General features: G+C 43.7%; 2 protein-coding genes across 3 annotated transcripts; both read left to right on the forward strand.

Annotated features, from left to right (window-relative positions):
- Window positions 1–216: 216 nt before the first annotated feature.
- fbxo31 (F-box protein 31) lies at window positions 217–15,217 on the forward strand. Of its 2 annotated transcripts, XM_083763878.1 has the most exons (10): window positions 217–771; window positions 2,579–2,650; window positions 3,158–3,244; window positions 4,298–4,374; window positions 4,537–4,704; window positions 5,463–5,537; window positions 6,566–6,675; window positions 8,605–8,758; window positions 9,492–9,937; window positions 11,962–15,217. In XM_083763878.1, the coding sequence occupies exons 1-10, from the start codon at window positions 315–317 to the stop codon at window positions 12,182–12,184; spliced, it is 1,869 nt and encodes a 622-aa protein (XP_083620004.1). In that variant the 5' UTR covers window positions 217–314; the 3' UTR covers window positions 12,185–15,217. The 2 variants fall into 2 exon arrangements, with proteins under 2 accessions (XP_083620004.1, XP_083620005.1); XM_083763879.1 differs by lacking the exon at window positions 3,158–3,244.
- A 1,541-nt stretch (window positions 15,218–16,758) lies between these two features.
- LOC310857549 (phospholipase A-2-activating protein-like) lies at window positions 16,759–19,032 on the forward strand (the record flags this gene model as incomplete). The annotated part of the gene is made up of 1 exon (XM_083763263.1): window positions 16,759–19,032. The coding sequence occupies one exon, from the start codon at window positions 16,759–16,761 to the stop codon at window positions 19,030–19,032; it is 2,274 nt and encodes a 757-aa protein (XP_083619389.1).
- Window positions 19,033–19,128: the final 96 nt, after the last annotated feature.

Here is a 19,128-nt window from a genome sequence, read left to right on the forward strand (position 1 = left end):
CCACTTATTATAAGCGACTTTGGGCTTGTTTCAATAACAGTTAGTGTAGTTCAGTTTCCACTTAATGATGCGCGCATTTTGTGCGCACTCTCACAAAATCTGGCAACAACGTGAGTCCAACTCTGGCTCTGGTCCAACTTGACATCCACCAAACAGTCCCCGCCCCATCGGCCCTTCATGCAGCGCGCAAGGACACGACAGCCAGCCAGCCAGCCAGCCAGGCAGTCAGGCAGATAACAGTGTAGTGTTGTGTCGTGCAGCGGTGATGTAATGTAATGTAATGTTGCCCAGCGTCCATCAGTGACTGTCTACGGATGGCTGTGTGTGCCAGGCTCTGCGGAGTGGGCCAGTCGCGGAGGTGCAGGCGGCGACAACGACACAACCAAGCGGACCAGGGAAGCAGCGACTCGGACATGGACCTGGACGAGGAGGAAGGCGAGCGGATCGTGTGTCAGAAGCAGCAGCAGCAGCAGCAACAACAACATCGCCCTGGCAGCGGCCTGGAGAGCTGCACCAATGCCGCTGCTGCAGCAGCGGCGGGGCCCAGCACCACCAGCGGCGACGCTTCCAATGAATATGGCAGCGGCAGAGCAAACGACACCACGGCGGGTCCTCCTAATCCAGAGTCGCTGTTGGATCTGCCTCCGGAGCTCCTGGTGGAGATCTTCTCCCTGCTGCCCGGCACGGCTCTGCCGAGCGTCGCCCTGGTCTGCAAGCAGTTCAGACAGATCCTCAGCACCGAGACCATCTGGAGACGGCGATGCACGGCAGGTCAATAATAATGCAGCCACGCATATGCAGGCCGCAATCATATATATAATCGCTATATAAATAAATAAAATTAACACATGATTGTGTATAGCTACTAACTAAGTAATACATAACCTGCACTATAGCAGCTACTTATTATGCTCTGGTCCAGGGAGAAGACAGACAGTAGGCCTATCTCTTCTGTCTTGTCAACAGATCCCGTCCCGTTACTCCGTACATCTCGTGGTTCCTTCCTACTACAATATGAATTTCACTAAAAGCTTTTGTATTGATTTGCACGGAAATGACGGAAGAAAAATGCTGCCATTCATGGCATACACTTAGCCATGGTTCATGAGTCATGTTTCAGGGCTAGGCATACACTAAGCAGGACACTTCATAGAATGGGCCTGGGCCTGGGCCTGGGCCTGCCCTAGCCCCTTTCGGGACCCTCGGTTACCTTTTATGAATTTTGTACGGCGGTACCCTAGGCCTAGGGTCCCTGATGGCTTATTCCACTCTCCATAGGACGCAGATTTACCCACTGTTCACGGAGAGCCGCGCCGCTGCTTGAGTGTTGGTGAGATGTTTCAAAGATGCATAACACACCTATTCTGTTCGTTAACTATATAGAAGTGTCTATTTGTACGTCTCTAAATGTTTTGATGAATTGAACAAGGTGGACCCTGTTGTAAACAAGTGTAATGCTTAATTGGGTCGTCCACTCACAGTTAACAGTCTTTGTATTGAGTTTGTGCTTGAAATGTACTGTAATTCTGCAAACTGTTAATAAATATTTCAATCAATCAATCTACAGTATATGAGAAAACGGAAACGTGTGCGAAACCGCATTAACCGCCAATGCCGTTAAGTATTTTTAATCTCTTTTTTTAAATGTTGCTTCGCTGAACTTCTCTCTCCTCTCTCTTCCTTGACTTCCTTATTGACTTCCCATTGTACCGCCTCCCGAGCCGCGACTGGCTAGCTGCGCGTCCCTACGTTACTGCCTCGCACCGATCACCCTGCCCTGGTGCGGGAGGCGGTACAAGGGGAAGTCAATAAGGAAGTCAAGGAAGAGAGAGGAGAGAGAAGTTCAGAGAAGCCCGTTTTTGTTGTCTGCTATAGCTGTGTTATGCATCTTTGAAACATCTCACCAACACTCAAGCGGCGGCGCGGCCCTCCGTGAACAGAGAGTGGGTAAATCTGCATCCTATGGAGAGTGGAATAAGCTAACAGGGACCCTAGGGTACCGGTGTACAAAATTCAGAAAAGGTAACCGAGGGTTCCGAAAGGGGCTAGGCCTGCCCCGGCACGCAAGAAGAGAGGCCCAATGAGCCATTGGAAGTTTTAACATAATTTACTGAACATTGCGACTCATTAGTTTTAGCTGTCCCTGTTGTCCGTTTCGCATAATAATGATGACTGCGAGTTTAGACTGATCGTCTTCTTTGCTGCTGTATTTCATGGCTTGCTGTTCTTTCAAAGAACGTATTTGGAAAAAAAACAACATAAAGTAGCCTACTGAAATTATGTATAGTCACTGTACCAGTATAGATTGTTCAGAACAGTTTCAGAGTAGAATCAGTAGATGATCTCTCATCTCAACTGCCTCTTCATTTCCTTGTTGCTTTGCATGCCATTTAAGATGATTCAAAATTTGAATATTACATCCACGGGAAGAAAGTTCACTTTTGTAGTAGTAGTAATTTATTTAGGGCTTAGGCCATCTCAGTTTGCATTTGGGATCATCATGTGCATGCATATGTTTATGGGGGGCTAATGGCTGGCCAGCTTGACTTATGGCTTGACTGTAATTTTACCTTTGTAGAGTTTGGCATGAAGGAGGACCTGCGGAAGATGGAAGTGGGGGGTGTATCCAGTCGGGAACTCTATGTTAAACGTGAGCTTCTCTGTCTGTCTGCCAAAAAATACCTATTGACTGTTCTAGTCAAGTACCATGTCTCATTTCACCCAGCATCAATTCATTCACTTGGTGCCTCTCTATCTCTCTCTGTCTATTTCTGTCTGTCTCTGTCATATCGTTGCTGTCGGGAAGAAACCTCCAGTCCTAACCATATTTTAATGTAGCCCCCCCCCCCCCCCCCCGTAATTGGTCATTCCTACAGAGTCACACAAACTCATCAAAAGTAGTAGATCCACAAGCTTGAAGTTTGTCTATCTGCTACTTTTGAATTAGCATGCCGAAAAGTAACAAGTTTGGACATAATGAGGTTTCCACCCAACAGAGACGATCTCAGGACTAGGCAGAATGGCAACAATATACTCAATCTTTCTGCCCCAATCATACAGTGTACTATTAAGGTTGAATTCATTTATAAGAGCACAATACCCCTGTGGTCTACCAACACCTGTGGTGTACGCTACTCACTCATCTGGCCCTGTCCAGGTGTCAACCCTCGGGTCAAGTCTGGACGCTTTATGAAGCTCCTTCCCGACTACGAGCACATGGACTACCGTGACGTATACATGTACTGTATGTACTGTGCTGTGCCTCAACTATTATGGCATTTTGTTGCCTGCAGTGTGTGAGGATTTCTTTGTGTGCCACTCTTTAAAAATAATACTTGGTTCGGAAGCAAAATGGTTGTTCTGATAAAGGTCTTCATCACCATTTGCTTTTACGTACAGTCTGAAATGAGAGTTGTGATGATAATGTGTGAGCCCACAGTCTACAGTAGGATCCTGGGCTGCAGGGCAGGCTGTGATTACTTTACACTTGATTCACCTGTGTGTGCACGTCTCAAACCCTAGCCTAGATGGAGCTTTAAAAACAAAGGTTCATCTGAGAGTCTGATATCTCACCCACTTTCAACCCACCATGTCATTTTTTTTATTGTGAAAAGGGCAGATCTAAAACCTCAATGCATCACATGTTTGTGAGCTTTTAGATCTGCTATTATAGCTAACATTGTGCGACACCGTAATGCTATATAAAGTGGGGCTTAAGTGGTTACGGGTTACGGCAGCTGTATATATAACCATTTCATCACAATTCATATCATATCTACGCATGTCCGACAAATTAATGTCATGGTCTGCCTCTGTCCAACATTTTGTTGGCAATGTTGACACGTTTGTGTCAACATTGCTTCTGTTTCATCCACTGATGGTATAGCACATAACATCATACATTGAAGCAGTGGTTCCCAACATTTTCAGGCCGTGACCCCCCCAAAATGATCATATTTGAACTGGGGACCCCGCGGCCCCCACCCTGATAAGTACTTGGAATGTAGGAGTTGAGGCATTACATTTTGTTTGATTCTGTTCCACAGATAAATTGTGAAGCTTGTAGATCAGCTATTTTCTAAATGTGTGCCTCTTTCTTATATTATTTGACACTTTGGCCAATGTTTGACCAGTTTTATAATATAGTTCTTTCTTTCCTTTTGACGTATTAAAAAGGTCAAAGTCCTTAAATTGTCACTTGTCACTCACAAATCATGTGACCGACCCCCACCGGTTGAGAACCACTGCATTGAGGGATCTGAGGGAAACCCACTGATATGTAGTGTTTGTATTGCAGTGCTTCACCCATATAGAAACGTCCTGGGTCTCTGGCAACCAGACATAGGCCCCTATGGAGGACTGCTCAATGTTGTGGTGAGTATACAGAAAACATATTTACACACACATTTTTAACATTTGGTTGGAGGAGGGACAATATTTAACAATAATTCCTATAGAGATAGGCAACCACACTCTCAATTCCACAGGATTGCATCTTTCTAGTTATTGTTGTGACCCTGTGCCATTTCATGTCAGGTGGATGGACTATTCATCATTGGCTGGATGTACCTGCCGCCTCATGACCCTCGTGTGGAGGACCCCATGAGGAGACGGCCGCTGTTTCGCATCCACATGTGGGAGTCCAAAAAGGCCTCTGTGGAGTGTATGTACGGACATAAGGGCCCCCACAAAGGAGACATACAGGTGATTCCCCCCAAAAAGAAATAAAAGAGGGGACATCAAGGGGGAATTGTCTTCTAGTTTAACCACTTTAAAGCCCAAAATAGGGCTTTCAGGTCCTGATTTCAGGTCCTGGCATCCTTATTTTGGGCATAGGCAGAAGTGTTCCAGAATTTTCACTCACTTATCACGTGACACAAGTCCTTGTATGATGAAATATAAATGTTTTAAGTGGTTGTATAAGATCAGAGAGCTTGAGATCATTTTGAGTGGAAGCGCCAAGTGTATTCAGCAACGACCTTTAATATTTCATAACCTAAAATGTTTAGAATGCAAGGTTAGCGATTTGCATATTGTGAGAGAGCTTGTAGGTTGTCTATTTTGTTTTCTTGTTGCATGCTGAGGTATTAAGCCGGGCTTAATGATCAAATCTGTATATGCGCCACCTCTCTCCCATCTCATGCAAGTAATTGACAATATATAAAGTTGAAATATCAACTTTGGACGAGGCAGTATTGCTTTGTTTATAAAATATAAGGTTTTCTTTATTTCCTGAAAAATTTATATTTTTCATTTCCTGATAAATGAACATTTTGGAGTTAGGTGGTTTCTTCCCGACAGCAGAGATATGACGCCTTGAGAGAATCTTGAGTGTCACCGCCAGGGTGAATTAATCTCAAATAATGATTGTTTCATAACTGATGTGTTTAGAATGCAAGGTTAGTGATTTCATTTGTAAACATGGCGTCTTTTCTGACATCAATCAAATCTGCCATTATCAGGCCGTGAAGAACGAAGAGTTCTCCACCAAATGCAACCAGACTGATCATCACCGCATGCCAGGAGGGAGACAAGAGGTGAATTGGGACAGTTTGGGCTCTTTTTTTGTGTCTTTTTTGTGTCTACTACAACAGTGATTCCAAGTAACTTAACCTGTTGGCCGTGAGGGGGTATTGCAAGTGGGTATTGGAAGATATCAGCCGATTAGTTAAGAATGAGATAGAGAATGAATGAGCGTTCTCAGGTGGCATCATGTACTGTGTGTGATATGATATGATATAGTACTTTGTCAGTTTGCACTGAAATTTGTTTTGCGACCCAGCGGCCTTGTATGCAACACATATATTTGACATAACACACGACAAAAAAAGAAAATACAATTACATACAGAAACATAAGGGCAGAGAGCAATGTCCACAGCTCAGTCTAGTCCTGGCCAAAATCCTGATTAAGCTTCAGAGTCGACTGATCTGTCAAAAGACCTCTTCAATCTGACCTTATTGTATGCTGGAACACCATATCTCCTTCCTGATGGCAGCAACCTACTACACTCTCCATGCAAAACATGTGTGTGAGAAGGTCCTGGGTTCGATTCCCGCTCAGGACGCTGTGGGTGCTGGCAGCGTGTTTCCTCCTCTGCGTCATCAGTGCCCATACCCGAAGGCGGGGTTGGCGAAAGGGCCTTTCTGTGTGGAGTTTGCATGTTCTCCCCGTGTCCCCTAGGGTAGGTACCCTCACAAAAAACATGCAGTAATCCTGGTCACTAAACTGCCTCCCCCTGGCCAGCCGGGGCGCCTGATGGAGGGGAAAGGAACTGGTTGGAATAACGTGTTCCTTCCACGCGCTACGTCCAACCAGGGAAACTCCCCCCTGTCAGGTGTAAAGGAGAAACTTGGACACTCAGGCATGAAGGAAGCATGAGTTCAAGTCCGTTGCTCTCCCCCTGTCCACCATATATGGGGACTAGGTTGGTGGAGGGTGTGTAGAGCCCAGGATCACATTAGATGATTGACACAGGGGTGAAAAATGGGTTACAAAATCGTCTGATAAAAAATATATATTAAAAGAAAACGTGTGTGTGTGTGTGTGTGTGTGTTGTTTGTAGGAGTTTAGGACGTGGTTGGAGGAGGAATGGGGCCGAACACTGGAGGACATCTTCCATGAGCACATGCAGGAGCTCATTCTCATGAAGTTCATCTACACCAGCCAATATGAGTATGATTCTTATGAAGTTCATCTACACCAGCCAATATGAGTATGATTCTTATGAAGTTCATCTACACCAGCCAATATGAATATGATTCTTATGAAGTTCATCTACACCAGCCAATATGAGTATGATTCTTATGAAGTTCATCTACACCAGCCAATATGAGTATGATTCTTATGAAGTTCATCTACACCAGCCAACATGAGTATGATTCTTATGAAGTTCATCTACACCAGCCAATATGAGTATGATTCTTATGAAGTTCATCTACACCAGCCAATATGAATATGATTCTTATGAAGTTCATCTATACCAGCCAATATGAATATGATTCTTATGAAGTTAATCTATACCAGCCAATATGAGTATGATTCTTATGAAGTTCATCTACACCAGCCAATATGAGTATGATTCTTATGAAGTTCATCTATACCAGCCAATATGAGTATGATTCTTATGAAGTTCATCTACACCAGCCAATATGAGTATGAATCTTATGAAGTTCATCTACACCAGCCAATATGAGTATGATTCTTATGAAGTTCATCTATACCAGCCAATATGAGTATGAATCTTATGAAGTTCATCTACACCAGCCAATATGAGTATTATGAAGTTCATCTACACCAGCCAATATGAATATGATTCTTATGAAGTTCATCTACACCAGCCAATATGAGTATGATTCTTATGAAGTTCATCTATACCAGCCAATATGAGTATGATTCTTATGAAGTTCATCTATACCAGCCAATATGAGTATGATTCTTATGAAGTTCATCTACACCAGCCAATATGAGTATGAATCTTATGAAGTTCATCTACACCAGCCAATATGAGTATGATTCTTATGAAGTTCATCTATACCAGCCAATATGAGTATGAATCTTATGAAGTTCATCTACACCAGCCAATATGAGTATTATGAAGTTCATCTACACCAGCCAATATGAATATGATTCTTATGAAGTTCATCTACACCAGCCAATATGAGTATGATTCTTATGAAGTTCATCTACACCAGCCAATATGAATATGATTCTTATGAAGTTCATCTACACCAGCCAATATGAATATGATTCTTATGAAGTTCATCTACACCAGCCAATATGAGTATGATTCTTATGAAGTTCATCTACACCAGCCAATATGAGTATTATGAAGTTCATCTACACCAGCCAATATGAATATGATTCTTATGAAGTTCATCTACACCAGCCAATATGAGTATGATTCTTATGAAGTTCATCTACACCAGCCAATATGAGTATTATGAAGTTCATCTACACCAGCCAATATGAATATGATTCTTATGAAGTTCATCTACACCAGCCAATATGATTCTTATGAAGTTCATCTACACCAGCCAATATGATTCTTATGAAGTTCATCTACACCAGCCAATACGAATATGATTCTTATGAAGTTCATCTATACCAGCCAATATGAGTATGATTCTTATGAAGTTCATCTACACCAGCCATTTATGAGTATGATTCTTAGTCTCAAAACTGTAACATATAGCCTTAATCATAGTTTATCTAGAAATGTCAATGGTGAGATTGCATGGAGAAAAAGAGGAAAATGTTGACATAATTATGGTCTAGCATTGCAGATAAACGAAGGGTATGTTTTAGGTTGTCTTTACACAGTGGTAATAATATAATAACATCATAATATAATAACATAATTATGGTCTAGCGTTGCAGATAAACTAAGGGTATGATTTAGGTTGTCTTTACACAGTGGTAAGAACTTTGCACAGGCATGCTTTTCGTATCATTGGTCCTTGGAGGGTTTGTTTTTATTTGTCTTACTCCTTGTACACAATGTATCCTGTGTTTTTTATAATTCATAACGCCTGACTTATGATTAAAAAAACAATTGTTAACAAAAAACATATAGCCCTAATCACACACTGCTTTGTTCAACAGTAACTGCCTGACGTACCGGCGGATCTACCTGCCGCCTCATTTGCCCACTGACCTGCTGAAGCCAGGCCTCTTCAAGGGCACCTATGGCAGCCACGGCCTGGAGATTGTCATGCTTAGCTTCCACCAGATGACTGCCAGAGCCACTAAACTCACTGTGAGTGCCAGTGTAGATCCATCCATGTATTCATTGGGAAGACAGGTTAGGTGAAATATTCAGACTTCAGTTGCTACTATTGGATCACTTGCAAGCAATGGTGGAAGTACCCATTACTTGAGACTAAGTATAGATCTTACTTCTTGCTGTATTGTTTTCACAGTGCATTTACAGATACATACACATAACTCTGAAACCATGGACAGCAGTTATCAATTTAATTTCTTAATAGGACTTCCAAACCTCACACCTTAGTATGCAAATTCGAGGGCAGGCGCCATCTTGAATGTGTCAAGTCACTATACCTGACCAACTGACAGGTATATACATAGGCAGATCAACAACATCTGCACAGGCCTAAGCTAAACAAAAATCGGTTTTACTCTTATGTACCTGTACACAAGATGTACCAATAAAGTACAACCGTGGCGTGAACCTTGAGAACAACAGTGGACTAATGCATGTCAAACTGGGGGTGCTTGAAATTAAACGGGTTGAATGAGAATCACTGCTAGAGCTGTAAAACTCTTCTCTTATGGGGGGGGGGGGGGGGGTACCTGGCATATCTCTTCAAATGGGGGGTCCACACGGCTAATTGGTGACAATTTGGGGGTCCTTGACATGAAAAAGTTTGGGAACCCGAACCCCTGATCTAGGTAATGTCCTGTAGCTCGATCACCCAACTCGCCCACCCAACTCGATCCAGCTCTGTACATTTCACCTTTTCCTACAGGGCGACCCTAATGTCCCAGCGGGCCAGCTAACACTGGACGTGGACCTGAGCCGTCCCGTGGTCCTCCCAGACCTGGAGCGGCAGCGCAGCATTGAGGAGCTGTCCCGTCTGGTACAGGGCATCCATGAGGAGGTGCAGAGGGAGGCACAACAACGACAGGCTGTGGACGCTCCGGCCACAGAAGCTCCAGCCTCAGACGCTCTGCCCGCGGACATGCTGGACGTGCCCCCCGTAGACCAGCAGGAGGAAACGCAGCAGGGCGCCTGCAGTGGTGCTGCCGGAGCAGAGGGGATGGAGGACGACGGCGACTCTGGAGCCTGCTCGGGGAGCTGCCAGCCTGGCCTCAGCAGCAGCAGCACCAACAATCACCCTGATGCCCAGCCCTTCATCCTGCCCCTGGGGGTTATGGCCCGCAATGAGGTGTACCCTCGCACCTGCAAGAAGTGGTGAGTCTATAGTGGAGATATAACTCATCTGTAATTAATCAAGGTTGGCTCCTATTCCACTTAAAGGGAAATATCACCCTTTTTGCAACAAAATATATGTTAATGACATTTACAAGATTTAGAACACTTTCCTGGGGGTCTTTGTGTGTAATATGTGGTTTTAGATATTTTAGATTTTAGCAGTGAGCCCAGTGTCTATGATGTCATCAACACTGGGCTCACTTCCTTCCTGGACTACAATCCTAACACCATCATGAAGGCTTAGAACTTAGTAAGCTAATGGTTTCACTCAAATTTGTTGTAGTGTCCTCAGTCCCCAGTCCCCATACCCGAGGTGGGGTTGGTGAAACTGCCTGCCTGCCTGCCTGCAGACAGACCGACAGACAGACAGACATTCAATTGGCAATGAAAATCTGTCAGCAGGATGACAAGGAAACAAACAAGGAAATGACCATAAAGCGGTATAACCAAGCCTGAATTCCCATAATGCTTTGGTGCGCTGCTCCTCCCTATTGATAGTGGGAGGGCTGTCTTACTGAGACAACATGTAGTCCAGGAAGTAAGTGAGCCCAGTGTCCATGACATCAGTGTCCATGACATCAGAGACACTGAGCTCACTGCTGGTAATACATAAAATACATAGAAATAGTCAAGAAACATGAGCAAGCTAAGAACCTAACATCTGTCTAACAGTAGAATATCTGTACAGTGATGCTATGAATATACACTATACTATACTCTAGTGACTAGAGTATAGTATATGTCTACATAAAATGCTAAATCTAAATTACAGTAGGATTAAACACACTAACATGTTGATATTTTTCTATTCTTTTAAATAATAATTGAAATATATTTTTACCACTTTAAACCTCGCATCCCTATTTTGGGCATATCATAGTGAACATTTTTGAAAATATTGTAAAGTGCTTTGCATCGCGACGCATTGTAAGCTTGTTGATCCGCTATAGCTCTGTAAAACCAACGTTTGACAAAGTATAAAAATGCGTTTAAGTGGTTAACTTTGATAGTTACTATCAAAGTTTAACTTTGATGTGTAATTTGTAGGAATGAGGCTCATGCCTACCATGACTATATAAATCACTAATACTTCACTAGTAAAGACCGCACCTTCAAACAAACTTTATTTAAGTAATTTACGGTAGAATGAAAGAGTGTGTGTGGTGAACGGATAGCCATGGTCAGTGTGGTATGGTAGGTAGGGTGCGATGACTACAATCCTAGGCGGAGGGTTAGTTGTACCCTGATACTTTTATCTTGGGGGGTCCAGGGAGTGTGCCAGACTGGTGAAGGACTTTTATGAAGCCCTCCTGTCAGGGCCAAGAAGATAGGATAGAGTGAGACACTGGAAGATAAACTGGTAGTCAGAGTTTTTAATTTGTGTAAACTGTAAATTATCTTACACGTCCTCTGTATCATTTAACCGCTACTGTAACTCAATAAGTTTGATCATGTGGATATTGACATGCACATTTAGAACGCTGTGGTTCCATTATGGATCTCACACTTCATGACGTCAGTCATCGATGTCAGTGGTCGTCGATGACTCATCTATGACATATTAGTCATATATGACTCCAAATTTGGGACTCCCAAGATTTCAGCCTGATCAGAGCTCAATTGAATTCCATTCTAACACTAAAGTTAAATATTTTTTGAAAAGTGGTGGTTATGGCGCATACCATATATGGGCGCAGAATGCCTTCTATGGTGTGTCCCCGGTTTGACTCCCGGGCCGGATGGACCATTTTCAGCATGTCTTTCCCCTTCCCTCTGTTTCGCTGCGAATAAAGCAGGAAAATGCCAAAAATAAATCATTACAAAAATTACTAAAATGTCAAACGTGCTTGTTAAGTTGTTTGTTTAAAACTGTAAATGCATGCCCTCATCTCACGCTTCCTCAGTATTGTTTTACTGCTGCTGGCTTCTGTAATAACGCTGTTCATATTCAGGCCCAGCTTAATATATTATTTCACTAATGTTTTGATATCCTTTCCTCCCAGCTTCTATGGGACAGGTCTGATTGCCGGCCACGGCTTCACCAGCCCAGAACGCACCCCAGGGCTGTTTGTGCTCTTTGACGATGACCGCTTTGGCTTCATCTGGCTGGATTTAAAGTCCTTCAGCCTCTATAGTCGACTGACAGACCAGCTAGCGCACGCTCATGCCCCGACCATGGAGCGCTTCGAGGCCATGCTGCGCAACATGCAGTCCTGGACATCATGATCTGCCCCAGCCCTCGCCGAAATTCCACACCCCGACACACCCACACACAACGCAATGCCGACGGGATAATTCATACTAAACCCTGATTTATGCTTGTTGGTTGCTAAGATCTGCAAGCTAACAAACGATGCACCACGATGCATTGTGAGCTTGTAGTGTCTTCAGCACGCAACACCGGTGCTGCGCAACCACATAAATTAAGCATACGTCGAAACAACCGCGTGGATCGATTACAACAATGTATTTTCAACTGAACAAGGCGTGCGTGTCAAACACTTTTCCTCAATCGAACATACACATTTTTGGTCGTTCAGCGAGGTTGTTCCCACGAAGTATGAGTTACAGTTCACCTTTTTTTTTCTTTCCCTGAAAAACCACAACCACTATTGGCTAATGTTCTTTATCTCTTCTGGGTTATGGTTATATGGTTAAGCCCCATGGGGCTTTTACAGTCTGATGAAGCTACTCATGATATAGCCACTTCTGTACATGCACTTTGAATGGCCTCTCTCTCTATCTCTATCACCTCACCTCAGTACAACCTCAGTGTCTCGCAGTGGTGGAAAAAGTACTCAAATGTTTTACTTAAGTACTGTAAAAGTATCAATACTGCAATAAAGCAATACTCTGTTACAAGTAAAAGTCCGGAATTCAAAATGCACTGGGTCGCTTGAAGTACCAAAAGTACTTATTATGCAGAATGTCCCAGGTCAAGTTTTCAAATGTATAAAAATCTTTAGAAAATAGCAGATCTACAAGCACTACAAGCTCACAATGCATCGCACCACGATGCATTGTGAGCTTGTAGATTGGCTATTTTAAAATGGTCGAAATGTATAATGGGGCAAAATCTACAAAGTAACTAAAGCTGTCAAATAAATGTAGTGATAGTACAATATTTGGATCCGCGATGTAGTGGAGTAAAAGTACTGGAAATTGGAAATACTCAAGTAAAGTACAAAACTCAGAATTGTACATAATGTGAATGTACTTAGTTACTTTCCACCACTGGTGTCTCTCTCGGGCACAGCATGCTAACAGGTCACATGACTGAAGAGCTACAGTATTTATTTATTTATTTATTTCCCAACCTGAGAAGTGGACCGAATGGTGTGTTTGTGGAGCAACCTTGTATGTGCCTCTGATTCTTATCATGTACACCATGTCTGTCTGTACTGCACAGCGCTTAAAAGAGATGTCCTATACAGTATATTCTGCTCTATGGCACTGTAATTATTTTTAATGGCCCACATATTTGCATGCTGCATTTTATTTAGACCGAATTGCATTGTACTAAAACCCATGTCTGCAGTATGACAATATGAAATTTTGCCTCACTTGATTTTAGCTTTGCTTTTAAAGGGATTGTGACATAAAAAAAAAGGTTTTGGAATTGTTCTTATTTTTTTTTAGGTTTTCTAATCTCAATTGCACCCAAAAAACATGAACTTTTAACATTCAGTAGATTTTCTGTGATCTGGGGTTTTCTGGCTCAAACAGGTGCTCTGATTTGCCGGCAGTAAGTGATGTAAGACCCTGCAAATCCCATATATGTCAATGGGATTTGCCAGCAGATGTCACTGTTTTCACTGTGTTGCCTGTTTTCATTGTAGCTCAAAAGGCTTCCAAACCCCAAAGAGAACTTCAGACCACAGAAAATCCACTGAATGTTCAAAGTTCAGTTTTTTTGGGTGTAATTGAGGTCATAAAACCTAAAAGAAAAATAAATGAAAATTTATGTCATAAAACCTTTAAGGACTTCACGGAATTCAAAAGGCTGCATCTCAGGTGCTTTTCCATTTTTCCCCACAGTCAGTGAACGTTGCACAGAAAGAACAATTTCAACCATATTACATTACTGCATTATTTGCATAATAAACTTTTCTGTGTTATACTTGTCGGCTAGAAGTGCTGAATGACGTGATTAAGTGTGCTGGCAATGGCATAGTATCTAAACAATTAGTCCTATCAGCCAGTTTTTGGTAGACTGATATCATCTTGTCCTTTGAACAGGAGCTGTAAAGATATCTGGGTCCATTATATGTATTGGTCCATTGTCCTATGTGCTATAATGTCAACATACACTATTACTGGACTACATATAAGCTGGAAAGAGGTTACCATGCAATATTGTAGCCGAACCAATGTATAATTACTGTAAGTTGGTTTTAATCAAAGCATAAAAAATGTCTGTTTGAAGTCTCTGTTCTTAGATACTTGCCCTTGAAATGTATTTGTTGTTTAATTAGGGCTGGCATAGGTTGCTTGTCTTTGTTCCTGTGAAACTATGGCCTCTGGTTTTCCAGTTACCTAATTTAGAACTGGAAGTCAAGTTGTAACAACTTGAAGTTGTGCATAGTTGATCCGTGACATGTCAAACTTGAGCATCAATTTATATCGTCATGCATCATAAATGTAACGCAGAGAAGTGACTGACTTTGAACATGTACTTGTGTTGTGACTTGATGCAGTGTACAGAGTCGTGGAGTGAGTGACATGCTTAATGGTATACAAAATTACAAATAGATTTCAGTTGTATTACAATAGGTTCACAATCACTTCGTGGCTCAACTAAATCTTATACAACCCAATGGCCCAAAGTGCAAAGTGTCTACTGTCTCTCCTCATGGCCTGATGGTGCTGCCTAGTAGCTCTTAATCTTACTCTTAAGTGCACTTGTCTGGGGATAGTGAATCAGAATAACTTAAAACCACTGGTCAGCACTTTTGTATCAACCTGTGGAGGAACACGTTCATATTTAAGATGTTATCAATGTCGTTTTCAGTCGCATTTCATTTGTTTCTCTATAACTGTTGGGTTTCAGCTGCCATACCTTCCTTTCCACCCCATGACAAAGCCCTCTATACTGTTTGAATGATTTGCCTTTGAAAAGTTGTGCTGTGTAACATTCTTAATGCCATAGGCCTGGTTTAGCAGGAAACCTATGTTTTACCTATTGAACTGCTTACATCTGACTTCAGGGAGCTTTGCAGCTTAAGCAATCTTTCTCAGTAATAAAAAACAAAAAGGAAACATTTCTGTATTTGTATATTCCTAAATGAACAGCGCACGTGTGTATGCCCAGCCCACTTCTGTCACATGGAAGCATTGCAAGCATACCAACATGGTGTGGTATTGGTTGTGACCGAAGGTCGCAGTTAACTTTGGAACTGTGCATTTCATGTCAGTGTATCACTCAAAATCCCACATGGGGCATCCATATATGGTGCCCAGGTCTCGTGACATCACGTGACATCAGGAATGGAGATCCCTGATGTCATAGTAAATGCGACCTGCTGTCGCAATTAAGCCCATATATGGAGATCCCTGATGTCATCAATATTAATATATGGATATATGTCAGAACCTGTTTTGAGATTCCATTTGTTGATACTTCCCTATCCATCCTTCTGCTTTGATGTCTCCCTTTTGATTGATACCTGTCCATTTAAACTCTAGACGGCCTGCCCCAAAGTTATTTGTGTAGCCGTGCCCGGCAACTAGAGAAAACTAGAGTTCTCAACAGGCCCGAAAATGAAGGCCCGGCCCTACCTGGGCCCTCATCAAACCCTGTACACTCAAGACACTGCCCCCGCTGCCACCCTTAGATCTCAATATATGGAGCTAACCTGTTCTGACATTCCATATGTTGATATGACCTCATCAAACCCTGTACACTCAAGACATTCTCCATATACAGTACTGTATGGCCAGTGCACAAACTAACTCGCCCTCTGGCATCTTACTGGTATTGGTATGGTATGGTGATCACATAGTCACCAAGTTTAGTAACCTGCTACTACTAGTCCGTTTTGATTTGAGACAAACATGAAGTCCCTTTTCAGTTTTCAGGTACCATACCTGCTCCATACAGTGGTCTTAATCTCATCTATACTGTAGACAAAAAAAGGTTAATAGTTTTAATATAGAAACTGGTAGTCGATTAGCCTGGTTATTGGTTAACCACTGTGATTTCAAGGGGGAGTGGTTAACCAGAAGTTTGAGATCAGAGAATGAAATGTAGAAGAGGATTTAGCTATGCCTGTCTATTTTTGGCATGTCATTATATGCAAACTTTTCCCAAAAAGTTTAATTTTAATTTATTTATTTTACATTTTCAACATGTTCAAAAATAGGAGATACAAGCTCAGAATGTCACATCACGACGTGAGCTTCAGCTATTTTCACCACATGACAGTATAGGACTCAACAAGTTCTGATTAGAATTGTGAAATATACAATTGTGAGCAACATGTTTCTATTGATTGATACTTATTTGCCAACTATTGCCATTTAAAATTGTCCCACGTCCAAACATGGCATCCAATGCTAAATTTAGAACACACAAAACTGCAACAGCGTCTGCGCAAATCAGCATATTAGTTAGTCATACCATGGCAACTCATGTCACTCCATCACAACGTTTTGTGTGTGATGTCAGATCACAGCTCTGACCAGCTATATAAAACCTCGTAGAGCGAGAAAAACAGCTGTTTGTGTTTGAATCGAAGGCTGTGTTTTTTGGTAGATAAGGATAATATAACAGAAGAGAAGCGAGATTTGACAACAACACGATGGCATCATATAAACTCAGCTGCTCTATCCCAGGACACGGGATGGATGTTAGGGGGCTTACAGCAGCCATCCTTCCAGACGGAGCCTTTTTGTCCGTCTCCAGAGACAAGACTGGAAAGGTCTGGGTACCCAAAGCAAGCCCGGAAAAAGGTTTCACGGAGGTGCTCTGCATGACCGGCCATTCACATTACATCATGTGTGTATGTGTCATCGCACCTAGCGAGACATATCCCAGAGGGCTCATTGCCACAGGTGGAAATGACCACAATATTTGTGTTTTCACACTGGACAGCCCACAACCCCTGTTCACCCTCAAGGGCCACACAAACACAGTTTCCACTCTGACATCTGGGAAGTCTGGCACTTTACTGAGTGGCTCTTGGGACACGACTGCGAAGGTCTGGCTCGATGAGAAGTGCGTGATGACTTTGCAGGGTCATTCTGCAGCATTGTGGGTGGTGAGAATTCTACCTGATTCACAAGACCTCATGCTGTCTGGATCTGCAGACAGAACAATCAAGCTTTGGAAAGATGGCTACTGTGAGAGGACATTTACAGGCCACGAAGACTGTGTACGGGGACTAGAACTGATCGGCGATGTTCAGTTCTTCTCCTGTGGCAACGATGGTACTGTAAGGAGGTGGCTCATAACTGGAGAATGCATGCAGGTCTATAAAGGCCATACCAACTACATCTACAGCATGGCCGTCTTCCCCAACAGCGAAGACTTTGTGACCGGAGGAGAGGATGGAACAGTGAGGATATGGAGGAATGGGGAATGCTCCCAGGTCATTCCCCTGCCTGCTCAGTCAGTATGGTGTTGCTGTATCCTGCCCAATGGTGACATATCTGTTGGTGCCAATGACGGTGTCATTCGTGTGTTTACGGAGGTCGAGGATCGCATGGCCAGCCCACAAGACCTGCAGGCCTTCGAGGATGAGGTTTCTGCACGCTCCGCAGCCTCTGTCAACCTGGAAGACTTCAAAATGGAAGACCTGCCTGGCAGGGAACACCTTGACGAGCCTGGAAATCGCGACGGTCAGCCACGTCTGATTAAAGACGTATCTGGAAATGTGGAGGCGTACCAGTGGAGCATTGTTGAGAATCGGTGGATGAAGCTCGGAGACGTGGTCGGACAAGCAAACGAGCAAACCTCCGGGAGGGTGATGTACGAGGGGAAGGAGTACGACTTCATCTTCAACATTGAAGTGAATGGTGGAACTGTGAAGCTCCCTTATAATTTGGCGGAAGACCCCTGGCTGACAGCACATAACTTTCTGCAAAAGAATAACCTCGATGCTGGGTTATTGGACGAAGTTGCCAAATTCATCATAGACAACACCAAAGGACATGTGCTAGAAACGGCCCCGGCTGCCAACACTGACCCACTCACCGGGTCCGGTGCCTATATCCCCGCCTCGTCGCAGCCTCCTTCCGCAGGCTCTGGTCCGGACCGGGCTCTGACCTCAACAAACATCTACTTCCCTAAGACGGATGGAGTGACCTTTGCACAAGCCAACATCGTCAAGATCGTCGCCAAGCTCAAGGAGCTGAACAGCGGAGCCCCACAGGAGCACAAGCTGTCTGAAGAGGTGCTGGGTTGCTTGGAGAGGCTGCTTGTGTGTGTGGGGGTGCCAAGCTCGGAGCAGCCCCCTACACCCCAGCAGATAAATCTGCTGTGGAAAGCCTCTCACTGGCCTGAAGACATTGTGTTCCCAGTCCTGGATATTCTGAGGCTGGCAGTGTGCCACCCACAGATCAACGAGAACCTGTGTGGTGAGGCGCAGGGGGTGCAACTCTGCAACCTCTTGCTGAGCTTGATGAGACGCCAGGGCCAGCCCACCAACCAGGTGCTAGCGCTGAGGACTCTGTGTAACTGCTTCAGTGGCAGGCATGGCAGAGAGCTTCTCATTTCGCAGCGCAAGACTGTGCTGACATGTGCCGCTGAGCTGGCCTCCGTGTGCCACAAGAACATCCACATCGCCTTGGCCACTCTGCTGCTCAACTACGCAGGCTGTCTGCACGGCAAGTCTGACCTGGATGCTAAGGTCCAGTGCCTAACCGTAGCCAGCACTACCCTGGAGTCAGTGCAGGACAAGGAGGCTGTGTTCAGACTGCTGGTGGCCCTGGGAACAACTTTAGCCTCGGACCAGACGGTCAAGGACCTCGCCCGCAGCCTGGACGTGAAATCTCAGATTTCTAAGTACTCAGCAATCTCAGAACCCCCCAAGCTGGGACAGTGCTGCCAGCTCGTGTTAAAAGAACTTCAGTGACTGAGACGTGCTGATCTCGGTACATAGACCTACCACGAACAGTTCAGATTCCTCTAATCCAAAATGATTGTTTCTAGTTTTACAGTTTTGCTCCGC

This window comes from Protomyctophum parallelum, assembly GCF_964188405.1.
Source record: "Protomyctophum parallelum genome assembly, chromosome: 4".
Lineage (NCBI taxonomy): Eukaryota > Metazoa > Chordata > Actinopteri > Myctophiformes > Myctophidae > Protomyctophum > Protomyctophum parallelum.

Coding starts and splice junctions, on each gene's coding strand:
- fbxo31 (XM_083763878.1), top strand. CDS start 315: ATGGCTGTGTGTGCCAGGCTCTGCGGAGTGGGCCAGTCGCGGAGGTGC. Junction 2,651..3,157: donor TCGGGAACTCTATGTTAAAC/GTGAGCTTCTCT, acceptor GGCCCTGTCCAG/GTGTCAACCCTCGGGTCAAG. Junction 6,676..8,604: donor ATCTACACCAGCCAATATGA/GTATGATTCTTA, acceptor TTTGTTCAACAG/TAACTGCCTGACGTACCGGC.